At 44.5% G+C, this 12,736-nt stretch overlaps 1 protein-coding gene across 1 annotated transcript in view; it reads right to left on the bottom strand.

Moving 5' to 3' along the window:
* APCDD1L (APC down-regulated 1 like) overlaps window positions 1-12,139 on the bottom strand; it is a 31,347-nt gene extending 19,208 nt beyond the window's left edge. Inside the window, exon 1 of the mRNA XM_067554169.1 lies at window positions 12,026-12,139. Within this exon, the coding sequence (XP_067410270.1) occupies window positions 12,026-12,062 (37 nt within the window). The 5' untranslated portion in view covers window positions 12,063-12,139. The remainder of the gene's footprint in view (window positions 1-12,025) is intronic.
* Between the last annotated feature and the right edge of the window lie 597 nt (window positions 12,140-12,736).

The raw sequence follows: 12,736 nt of genomic DNA, 5'->3' as shown, positions 1-12,736 counted from the left end.
GATCAGGCTCTCAGTCATGTGCACTTTCAGTAACCAAACGTACATGCGCAAATCAGGTAGGCATCTTGCACACAAATTTGCACGTGCAGCTTTTTAAAAACCAGGCCCATTCTATCAATTCATGAAGGGGCAGATTCTGCTGACCTGAGTCAAACTAAATTCCAATTAAAATGAAGAGATTTTCCTCGGTGAGAGCTGCAGGTTTGGACCTCTCAAATAGAACCCATCCCATGAGAGATTATGCTGTGCACAATTCTTCCACCTTTGTATGGTCCATCTGCTACACTGATTCAGATCTACTTCTCAGCTTTTAAATAAATAATTTTTTAAAATAGGTGAGAAATATTCTAGTATGCCTTGTTGGAGGCAAATTTTGTTTGTGTACTACCGAGCAAATTGACTTCGAAAGAAAAGTTGAGTTTAATCACACATCTTTGTTTCTTTGCCAATAAATAGAGAAGAAAATGCCCACATTACAGCTTGCAACAAAATTAGGCACTGTAGATCAACTCTTCTCCAGGGCTAGATTGCTACGTGCTGTTGCTTCCTATGGCCAAAGTTGTTATTTCCATTTATAATTCTAATGTTTCACTAACTCGCCCATTCACATGGATAAGATCAGTGTCTACAGTCATGGGGAATTATGTAGCTCTTTATTTAAGAATGACACAAAACCTTTGATATTTTGCAAGGAATGTTCAGACTGGAACAAACCCACGGACAAGAAACATACAAATGTATTCTGCACTTATCCACATGGACGTTATGAACAAAGCATTCCTCTGCCATTCTTCTCTCCTGAGAAAGCATGCAAAATGGATTTTGGATTAGCTGCTAAAAGAATAACCATTCTTCTAAATGCGAGGAAAATGTTTGGTTGTAGTTTACCAAATCAATTTCTCTTGCATTTGTGTTGAGATTAAGTTAGCGGTCATTTTAATACACTCAAAATAAAGAATTTCCCAAGAGCACAATTTTGTGGGGAAGACTTATATTATGTATTAAAATTGGTTAAGTTAGAAAAATTAACTCTAAGAAAATGAATCTCAGCACTAGTTTGTATTTTCCATGTCTGCAAACGGTGGTTCCAGCTCCGGAAAGCACATGAAGGCACGCTTAAGTCCTATTGGCTTCAGTGTGACATAAGCATGCACTTGAAGTTAAACGTGCTTAAGCACCCTTCTTGATTAGTGATGCTTTCTTGACTTGAAACCAGACTGCGGTCCAGTGGTTGGAGGAGGAAATTGCTTGCCAGGATGCTAGTTCTGCCACTGGCTTATTGTTTTACTTTTGGTAAGGCATTTATGCTCTCAGTGCTTCTGTTTACTCATCTGGAAAATGAGTGTAATTATTCATAGTTACAACAACAAAAAATGTAAGTACACCAGAAACAGGAAGCCAGCTAAACAACTGAGTGGTCGCTGCACTATGGAGGTGCTAAAGGAATACTCAGGGAAGACAAAGCCATTGTGAAGAAGCTAAATGAATTTTTTGCATCTGTCTTTACTGCAGAGGATGTGAGGGAGATTCTCACACCACACCTGAGCTATTTTTTTAGGTGACAAATCTGAGGAATCATCCCAGACTGAGGTGTCCATAGAGGAGGTTTTGGGGGAAAACTGATAAATTAAATAGTAATACGTCACCAGGACCAGATGGTATTCACCCAAGAGTTCTGAAGGAACTCAGATATGAAATTACAGAAACTGTGGTATGTAAGCTATTACTTAAATCAGTCTCTGTACCACATGACTGGAGGGATACGTAATATAATGCCCATTTTTAAAAAAGGTTCCTGAGGCAATCCTGGCAATTACCGATTGGTAACGCTAACTTCAGTACCAGACAAATTGGTTGAAACTATAATAAGGAACTGAATTATCAGACACATAGTTGAACACAGTATGTTGGGGAAGAGTCAACAGGCTTTTGTAAAGTGAAATCATACCTCACCAATCTATTAGAATTCTTTGAGGGTGTCATGTGGACAAGGGTGATCCAGTGGATATAGTATACTTGGTCTTTCAGAAACCTTTGACGAGGTCCCTCACCAAAGGCTTTTAAGCAAAGTAGGAAGTCATGGGATAAGAAGGAAGGTCCTGTCATGGATCAGTAACTGGTTAAACAATAGGAAACAGAGAGTAGAAATAAATGGTCAGTTTTCACAGTGAAGAGAGGTAAATAGTGGGGTCCTCCAAGGATTGGTACTGGTACCAGTGTTGTTCAGCATATTCATAAATGATCTGGAAAAGGGGGTAAACAGTGAGGTGGCAAACTTTGCAGATGATACAAAATTACTCAAGATAGTGAAGTCCAAAGCTGCCTGCAAAGAGTTAAAAGGGAATCTCAAAAAACTGGGTGACTAGGCAAGAAAATGGCAGATGAAATTCAGCGTTGATATATGCAAAATAATGCACTTTGGAAAACATAATCCAAACTATATACATACAAAATGAGAAGGTCTAAATTAGCTATTTCCACTCAAGAAAGAGATCCTAGAGTCGTCATGGATAGTTCTCTGAAAACAACTGCTCAGTGTGCAGTGGCAGTCAAAAGAATGAATCAATATTAGGAAGAATTAGGAAAGGGATAGAAAATATAATGCCACTATATAAATCCATAGTACACGCACATCTTGAATATTGTGTGCAGTTCTGGTCACCCATCTCACAAAAGATATATTAGAATTGGAAAAAATACAGAGAAGGGTAACAAGAATGATGATGGTATGGAACAGCTTCCATATGAGGAGAAATTAAAAAGACTGGGACTGTTCAGTTTAGAAAAGAAACTACTAAGGGGGAATATGATAGAGGTCTATAAAATTATGAATGGTTTGGAGAAAGTGAATAAGGAAGTGTTATTTACCCTTTCACATAACACAAGAAACAGGGGTCACCCAATGAAATTAATAGCCAGCAGATTTAAACAAACATAAGTAAGTACTTCATACAACACAAAATCAACCTGTGGAACTCCTGGCCAAGGGATGTGAAAGCCAGAAGTATAGTTGGGTTCAGAAAAGAATTAGATAATTTCGCATAGGATAGGTCCATCAATGGCTTTTAGCCAAGATGGTTAGGGATGCAACCCCATGTCCTAGGTGTCCCTAAACCTCTGACTGCCTGAAGCTGGGACTGGATGACAAGAGGTTGATCACTCAATTGCCCTGTTCTGTTCATTCCCTCTGAGGCATCTGGCACCAGCCACTGTCAGAAGACAGGACACTGGGCTAGATGGACCGTTGGTCTGACCCAGTATGGCCATTCTTATGTTCCTATGTTAATCACGGAAAAGATTTGTTATTGCCAGAGATACCATCCTTGGAAAGTAGGAGGTCTAGGAAATCCATCACACAGCTTAAGGTAACTGTGAATGGCTGCCTGGCAGTGTGATGTCATTCCAGCAGTAAAAAGCAACGTAAAGATCGAAAAAAAGAAGTTACAATATATTTCTTTCAGAGTTGTTTCTGTGGGGATCAAACAAACCAAATATCCCCAAACAGAATAAAGGGCCTGTTTGTAGTTGTAATGTTTTGATCAACATTTGATTCTGTTTTAAATATCAACCTCAAATTATTTTACTTCAGTCAAAAGATACAATTATTTTAAAAAAGCATGAATACAACTCTGGGCCCGATTCTACACTCCTTATCCATCTGTACACCACATCGACTTCAACCTGGGTTTATAAGTGAAGATAGAATTTGGCCTTTATTCTTTTGTAGCTCTCTGTTTCATGTAGACCAATACACAGATGAAGTGACTCATTTCTACAGAGATGCTGGAGTTGCAGTACAGCTTTTCCTTCTAAAATATGCCAGACTCTATTGAGTCAAGATAAACAAGATAAAAGTTACACATTCACAGACATCCTCAGTCTCTATTTCTGCTGAGCTCTCTGCTCAATCCCACAAGCCTTCAGTGGGGATTCTGCCTGCGTTAAGATGGCAGGATTTGGCCTACACATTTGAAATAGAAAACAGGGAAAAGGAAGTCAGACAAGGCAGATGGTATTTGAACTAGACTGAGTGGGAATGAAGAAGACACTCTCTCCTGTACCTTCATGGTCTTCTTTAGTGTTACCATTTTAAATATGATTACATATGTTTTAAAATGCCTTCTCTGGTTGTTCACCCAGAGAGAAAGAAACAGGGCCTAACTCAGTGTATAAATGGGATTACTGGGCTTGATCCTCCACTCATTGAACTCAATAGCAAAGCTCCCATTGACTTTAATGGTGCAGGATCAGGGCCTTATGGAGACACACTCACCTTTGAATGTATGAACATGAAACTGACAGAAAAAATCCAGTCCATGAGTAAGTCAGTTTTGAGAATAAAGGGATTCACAGGAGGAAACAGATACAGAGTATTCTGTACCAAGACACAGTATGCAAAGCAAGGAGCATACACAGAATCCACTTCACAGGGCCATAGTGATATACTAATAGAATTCTGTACTAGTTGCAGAGAACGCATTTTACTGAGAGACCTCAACGTGCTTTAATGAAAGAATTTTACGCTTATCAGCATCCAATGTATTTTAATTACACAAGTTCTACTCTTTATATGTATATTTGAAACACCTGGCAAATAACTTATTTTCCTGATTGGCTGTAGCTCATGCGGAATGGCTCTACTATTTTTTTTTTTTAACCAAAATATTATGTGGACCCAGAAACTGAAGACAATCTCCCATAGCCAATTGATCAATGGCAAAAAGTCAAACAAAGGAACCTCGGAGCTGTACTATCTGGGAATATGGTCCTTCATAGGTTTAGCCATTGTGGTTAAGTCAATGGCAACATGTAATTACCTAACTGTATTATGTCTTTGCCCAATCCACACCGGCTAGCATAGCTGGGGTGCTTCCAGTATAATGCACAAGTGTGCTTGGACAGATTTGTCCTGCTATGGGCAGAGAACATATACACAGAGAACATTCCTCTGGTGGAAATGTCTGATAATTACGTACTTGCATAACAGAATATGGCGGGAAAGGGGTTAATTATGAGATGTAAGAATAGAGGAGATAATTGATTTGCTCCCTGTGTTTAGTGCCAGAAAGCTCTGAAAAAAGCACAGTGGACAAAGGCAGCAGTGCTGCTTTGGGAGCTATGTCAAACTCTAACTTAGCTTGCAGTAAAAGTTTGACACTGATAAATCGATGAGAAACACCACACACAAGAAATAACTGGGAAACTCGGGGGTTTTTTTCCCCCTTGAGCACCAGTGATAGTGCCTGCTTGCTTTTAGTTACATGGGTTGTATTAGTGAGACTCATCTCCAGTCTCCTGCATGCCTCGCTGGTGGGATTTGGGTATCAATATTCTGTTACACACACACACACACACACACACACACACACATGCATGCATGCATACACTCAGCCCAAGACTGGGCACACTATTCTGGCATCGAAATTGTGACTAGAAACCCTGACTTTTTTACCAAAGGGGAAAACCGCACCTATTTCCCTTCATTTAGAAGAGATGGAAACTCAGCAGAAAACAAGACACGGTTTTGAAATCAATGACACTCTGGCATTTCAAGCTTACAGACTGCCTGCACAGCTTTGGCAGATCCCATATAACTGCTCCATGGAGATGCTTTATTAGTGGCCATCGTGGCCCTGTTTAATAGTGATGTCTAACCATATATTCTTTCCTGGAGAGCTTTGAAGAGAGGAACTGGTAATCAGACGACAGCTTGGCTATGACATGCCACCCTCATTTCAAACGTCTAAATCACTTACGTGGATCTTGAGCGCAGAGGGGACCACCTACCCTGTAATATTAACATAAATATAGCATTTGCTCAATGCAAAGGGCACTGGCGGGTGCTGAGAGCAGAGCAACAAAAATGATTAGGCAGTGGGAGGCATTGAGTTACGAGGAAAGATTAAGAGAGCCCCATACGCATAGCCTGTCTGAGTGACAGCTGTGGGTGATGGACAGGATGACAGTCTATAAATATTCTGAGGCTATAAACACCAAGGAAAGGGAGGAATTTCTTAGGGTGAATAAAGAGATTCTGTTGGAAGGGAATTAAGAGAGGAAAAATGTAGCCTGAATATTGGGATAAACTTCTTGACATTGAAATCTGGAGTAGCCCATTCATTTGGCATGTTTTAGAGTAGACTGCACAAAGCATTGGTGAGTCCACAATAGGAAACAACCCTGCCTTGGCAGGAAGAAGACTTGCATATTCTAGCAGGCCTGTCTATCTTGGACTGCTATGGGCTAGATTGTGAACTCTTTGCTCCCAAGGGTTCACAATTGGCTGATTAACCCTATTGTTTTCAAAGGAACTGCTTTTGTAAGTAATGGCTCATCAGTGGGAGCAAGGGGTTCACATGAAACCAGAAGCATAGGAATCAGGAATCAGATTCTGAAAGGTATTTAGTGCCTAAAGATGCAGACTGGCCCCTAATGGGGATCATAAGTCTAATCTATTTAGGCGCTCTTGAAAATTCCATTAGGCACCTGAATACTTTATAGAATTTAGGTTGTAAGCTCTTTGGGGGCAGGGACCATGTTTTTGCGCTGTGTGTGTACAGCACCTAGCACAATGGGGCCCTGGTCCATGACTGGGACTCTTAGGCATTACGATAATACAGAGAGTAATAACAGGAACAAACAGAATTAAGGAGGACATAAGTCTCTCTCCTTCTTGGCTCCCATGAGTGAAGACTGCAGGATGGAGAATCATTAAAAGCTAGAGACTGTCCCTAAAGAAAATGTGAGCCACCCACTTGCAGCACTTTAGCTGGCATCATGATGGAAGTTGTCTCAAAGAAATTCCACAGAAAGGTATTAAACTGATACATGCCACCAGACCAGTAATACATATCAAAATGAAGGCCCAGGGGGAATGTATTTAACTCAGAGTCACGAGTGACCACAGAAAAAGGTTGCTTGTTCAGTTAAAGCACAGAATTAGAATTGTTTTAACATGTGTTTTTGGGGTCTGGGTGTGGTTTCTAGATAGCTTCAAATTTCAGTCTACTGTTTTGCCTGTCAACATTAGCCAACTTTTGATACGTTCCAGTTCTCATAAATGCTGCCGACAGATGCCGAAATTAAAGCTGACGTTCAACCTACATGCTGCATAATCTAATAATAGGCCTTGCACTACTTGAAATTAGCAAAGTTTAGGACTTTCTTGCCACAAATTTCTGCTGTCATTTATATTTTCATTGGCCTTTTCCAGGTGGCCTAACTGAAAAATTCTATGAAAAACATGAAAAATAAAGTATCGTGTTGTTTCAAAGAAAGGAAAGAAAAACTTTTAAAGCCATAACCTTCCAGTGATCTGCACCCAAATCTCATGGACTTCAATGTGAGTGAAAGCAGAGGTGAATCATCCAGTCATGCCAGCGGGAGTTTTGGGTGTGGTCCGATCCCGAAATACAAGGTGAAATCCTGGCTCAATGGAAGTTTTGCCTTTGACTTTAAATGGGGCCAAGATTTCAGTGCTTAAAGTTGTTTCAGTGGGAGTTGTGAGTGAAATTTCAGTGGTTGTTTGGGGAATTGACTGATGACAGAATATGACTTCTATTGGCAGTGTGTAAAATGACTTCAGTGGATGTTTTGCACGATTCAATGGCAGGATATAGTTTTATTATTATCAATACTCAAAGTGAGCAGAAGTACACTAGAGCTAAGTGCCTGCAAATGTTTCTAGCAGAAGCTGTAAGACCTAGCACATCTGTTAGTGTAAAAAAACCTTCATGCTGATAAAATCAAAAGATTGCCCGAGCAGGAGTTAAAGGGAAGAGTTAATCAAGGAACCAACTGGACCTGTTCTGCAGAATTTATTCTTCCAGAGCTCTGCAGTGTCCCTCATTTTGCTGATGTCACTTACTTTAGTCAAAAAGTTACCCCATTATTTACATCAGAAATAAAGGATCATGAAGCTGAGCCTATGAAAAAAGTTATTTACACTAAATGAATGAATCCAGCAGCATTTTAAGTGTCTTGAAAAAACACTTTTTAGTGTCCCTCATTTAGTGTCTCTGTGATATGTTGCATCCCACATTTGGAGCTTGGCATGTTGAAGTATGCATTCTTCCTTACCATATATTCCCTTTGTTCATTTCCCCTGCTCAAATCCGTGATGCCCCATTACAAGAGTTCCCCCACTTCAGTCATTCTATTTTGAATCCTCCTTGCTTAAATCCTTGTGCAACTGCTCATAATTCTAATCTAAATTAGGCTTCAGTCTTGCTCCCATTGATGTCAGTGACTTCTATTGACTTCTATCAGAGCAGAAATGGGCCTTTGAAATATGTATGTAGACAACTCAGGCCAGATCCTAAACTATTTAAAGTCAATGGAAGGTCTCCCATTGACTTCAATGGGGCCCGGAGCTGGGTCTCTCTTCTGTATAATGCTGAATGTAAGAAGAGGGCCCAGGGAATAATAAATGATAATAGAAATCACTCTCCGTTCTTTTAGTTAGTAACTGACTCTGATTTTGGGTCCTCCTTAAACCATTGGAGTTGGGACAATTTTTATAGTAAGGGTGCTGAAAGCCATTGAACAAAACTGTAAATCCTGTATATTATAGAAACCACTTCCAGCCAGGTGGTGCTGCACCCCTGCTTTCAGCAAAGAACCACTTATTCTTGGAAACTAAGAGCATAAGAGGCTTGCTCAATTTCTATCTAAACTTTCATTAAAGTTTTTACATTCCAATTCACCACACCGATATTTTTCATGGGTAGCTTCTCTTAGATGGTATAGAACCGAGCCAGTTTTAAAATAAAGGGACTTCTTCTTGCCTTTCAATGTTTATTTTAAGTTTGAAAATTATGGGGGCAGGGCTAAGATAAGATCAACAGTTGAGTTCAATTATATGATTAGAAAGCGAATTCCATAAAAAGATAATACCAAGTTAATTATCTATAGTTTACTGACAAAGTAGCAACACTGCCTTCTGTTCATATGTTTAATATAGACGAAGTTTGCTTGTTAATTTGTCTGCTTACTGCGTTGTTGTTTTTTACTTTTTATTTCAAATCTACCCAAAAAATCAACAACTAATGTGCTATGATCCTGTGATTTGACTCTGTTTGCTCTTTGCATAATGATAGTTTAGCCATGTTGCAAAGTATATGGATATAGATAAAGATAGGGCTGAGATCTAAAAAGAAAAAGAAAAAAGCACAAGTGAAAAAATATATTGTGGTTTCTATATTTTCCCCACAAGCATAAATTGTTGAGTAAGGAAATTTTCAAAAGCCAGAAATTGCTATGGAGAAAACCAAAGCTGAAATCCAGTCCTAGAAGGGGCTGCATCTGGCAGAACCAAGTTTGGAAAGAGATTTTATTTTCAGTGGGTTCCTGTATTTGCCCACAACACAGCACGTCATGTATAAAGACAGCGCTTTCATGGATGATATACAACCACTGTGAAAATCTGCCTCGCAATTAGAAAGCACCTAAGGGATGCTTTTATACAGTTCTTTTGGTTTCTTTACCCCTTTGCTAAGGCACAGCCCCAAAATAAAATAATAATAAAAATAAAATAAAGAATAATACTTTAAAAAATCCCTAGCTTCTTAATTCTAAGATGATGTGTTGCAAGTTTAATAACACTGGCAAATCACGGCTAGAAAGTGCTAAATTATTGTATAACCCACTTTATCCAAGCTATACAAGGCTGCCAGACATTGAAAATATAATGCACAGAGCAGGTTCCTGGTTGCCAGTTTACATTTTGTGAGCTGTGAAGGTTTGGTTATGTACAATCCATGTACAAGGTTTGTGAATGTTTAGTCATGTACAATCTTTTAATGATGCACCATTAGTGAATTTCAGTTCCTATGCACCAGCAGCATTTTAAGTAAGCTACAGATGATAAAATCTTAAGGAACGGGGGGAAAACATTTGTTTCTGGAGTCTTGGCACAGGAAAGGTAGGTAAGAATGGTATCTTTCTATAGCCTCCTTTTGCCATTTTCAGTTATTAGCCTGTTAAATGTTTGTGGTTTGAATCTAAAGCTCAAATCTAAACTCTAAGACTAGGAAATTCAGCTGAGATGGTATAGCTGGCTGGATAATTGATCAATTCACCGTTAGCTTTAATCTTGTTTACACGTTAAGATCTGATGGCACATTCCTTTAAACATCACCATCTGAAGTTGAGATAGATGGCACACAAAACCAGAGCCTCTCACCACTGAGTATTTTAAAAGCCTTAGTTGAGTTCTTGCTGACTGTGTTTAGTGCTTTAAATACTTCGAACTTATATGGTACCTTTCACCCATTGATCCCAAAGTACTTTACAAGCCTTAATGAAGTGAGCCTCCCACCGCCCTTGAGAGTCAGGTCATATTTTTCTCCCCATTTTTCAGATGGGGAAACTAAGTCACAGAGAGCAAGTCTGTAACAAGTCCCTGTATGTCTAGTTCAGCCCCACAGCCTCACGCTCCGCCGTTCTCCCTTCGGTGCTATATTTGACTCTGACTTTCTGGTGAGGAGTTCACACAGGACATGGACAAACAGTTTCAGCTGAGAGTCTCCCTTGGGTTTTCTAGGGAAACATGCAAGCATGGGCGATAAGGAGAGGCTCCCTCCCCCGGGCTCCCTTCTTTGGAATGGGGAATCATTTAGCCCAGTGCTGCTGCTTGTCTTCGCCAGCACGACTGTCTACGGTCTCTAGCTCTGAGCCTCCAGAGAGATCTCTTGCTGGAAAGCTGCGCGGGTGGAGAGACGAGCTTTGCCAGTTCTAAAGGTGGGGCGCAGAGATGCTGGCAGTCTTGCTGGGGGGGGGGGTCCAGCCTAGTGTCTAGGAGCTATCCTAGAGGTCAGCTGGGAAAAAGATGTCTCTCCTCTTAAAGAAGTGAGACTATTTCTGGTGTATTTCACCTCCAAGGAAGGTGCTTCCTGGAACATGGTCCCAGGAACCCCCCAGCCCCGGGGGTTCAAAAGAGCAGCAGGAAGAGTCTCCCAGCCCTTCCTAGAAATAAGCTGGGGCTCGATCCCTTGCTCGGGACAGGACAGGACAGGACAGAACTATAACGAGACAGGAGTGTCAGCGGAGACCCCCCGGGAGGAGTTAGCGCTGCGGACTAAAGCTCGGCAGCAGTCAGGGAGCTCTGGGTGGGAGCCCGAGGCTGCTTCTCTTCTCCGTGTCAGCCCGACGTGCGGGCTTGGATGACAGACACCTCTCCAAGAGCGACCCCTGCGCAGCTCATACCAGATCCCAGCCCTGCTGGGCATCCTCCAGCCCCCACTCCTTGTCTTGCAGGCCGAAGAAACGCTGGGCATAGCTCCGGGAAGCCCGGCCCAGTCAGTGCCACTCACGGGATGGAAACCCTCCCGCCCTGGGTCGGTCTTAGAGTGAGACAAGCCCGACTGGTCTTGGGGAGATCACGATGGGGGGAGGGAACCCCCCCAAAAAAGCCAGGACCTCCCTCTTCTCCCCCCCCCCCCCATCACTAGCCACTTCAGGGGGTAGCCCAGTCCCCTGGCTCTTCCTCCTGCCGATCTCGGCGCTTGTAGTAAGTGTCCAGCCAGCCGGGAGCGGTCCCAGCTCGGACCCGGCTTCTTGAAGGGGGACAAGCGGGCGGGGAGCAGCGGGGCGGGCGGAACTTGGTCCGGCGGAGCGAAAGGCGCCCCGGCTCGGAGCTCGGGTTCTCCGGCTCGGGGCGCTGGAAGGGGCGGGCGGGGGGGGGGGAACCTCTAGCAGAGGCAGCGGGCTCCGCAGATCCAGGGGGGTGCCGCGGGGCCCCTGGCAGAAACCCCCCGGGCTGGGGGGCCAACTCGCAGCCGCCCGGCTCAGGCATCCGGGCGGAGGGGAAAGAGCAGCTAGACCGTCCCGCCAGGGGCTGCCTGCCTGCCGCAGGGGTGGGGGGGATCCCTGGGGAGGAACTCGAAGGCGCTAAGGACCCAGCCTGACCCTGCTTGGAGCATCCTGACCCTTCATCTGCGGGGGGGGGGGGGGGGGGGGACTCGCCCCGCGCCCCAAAGCCCACCCTGCCCCCCCCCGCAGCGCCCGGCCCCGACCTGCCACCTACCTAGAAGCAGCGCGACGAAGCACCAGGCCCGGCCCATGGTATCAGCCCGGCTGCCCGCCGGGAAGGAGCGCAGCCCGCCGGCCGGCCGGGGAAGGTCAGTGGCTCGGCTGCTCAGCGGCGCGGGGCCGTGCGGGAAAGCGGCGGAGCCATGGGGGGCTAGGAGGAGCCCTCAGCACTTCATCGGGGCGGGGGGGGGAGTGTGTGTGTGGGGGGGGGGGGGTCTCAACCCCAGCGCTGGCTGCTCCGGAGCTCCGCGGCTACTCATTAACCCCCCCCCGCGCGTCTCTGTGCCAGGGACCGGCTCGGAGAGGCTCCAGCTCAGCCACAGCTTCGCAGAAGTGGCCCCCCCCCCCCCCCCACATGCGTGTCCTCCCCCCCCCCCCGCCACCCGCACCCAGCCACCCCGCGGCCAGTTGTAATGGAGCTTGGCAGCTACAGGTCCGGGCTGCCGGAGGAGGTGGAGACTTCCTCGCCTTCACCCCTGACTGCAGCTGCACCCCCCCTGCCCGGAGACCCGGCCCGGCTCCGCCGCACCCCCGGGCACCGGGCAGCGCCCCCTCTTCCCTTTGCACGGGGGAGGGCCGCCTCTCCCAGCGGGGGAAGGCCCCTCGGGTCACTGGATCCCGGCCATCTCCTCCCCCGGCCGCCAGCCGGCCCCCTGCCTCTGCCGCTTCGCCATCCCCCGGGGGGCCCGGCGGGCAGCGAGGGACG

Source organism: Emydura macquarii, unplaced genomic scaffold, assembly GCF_026122565.2.
Source record: "Emydura macquarii macquarii isolate MOO-44397 ecotype Brisbane River unplaced genomic scaffold, CSIRO-AGI_Emac_v2 contig_1483, whole genome shotgun sequence".
NCBI classification, from domain to species: Eukaryota; Metazoa; Chordata; order Testudines; family Chelidae; genus Emydura; species Emydura macquarii.
Note: the sequence above shows the minus strand (reverse complement) of the source record. Positions and strands in the feature narration are given on the sequence as shown.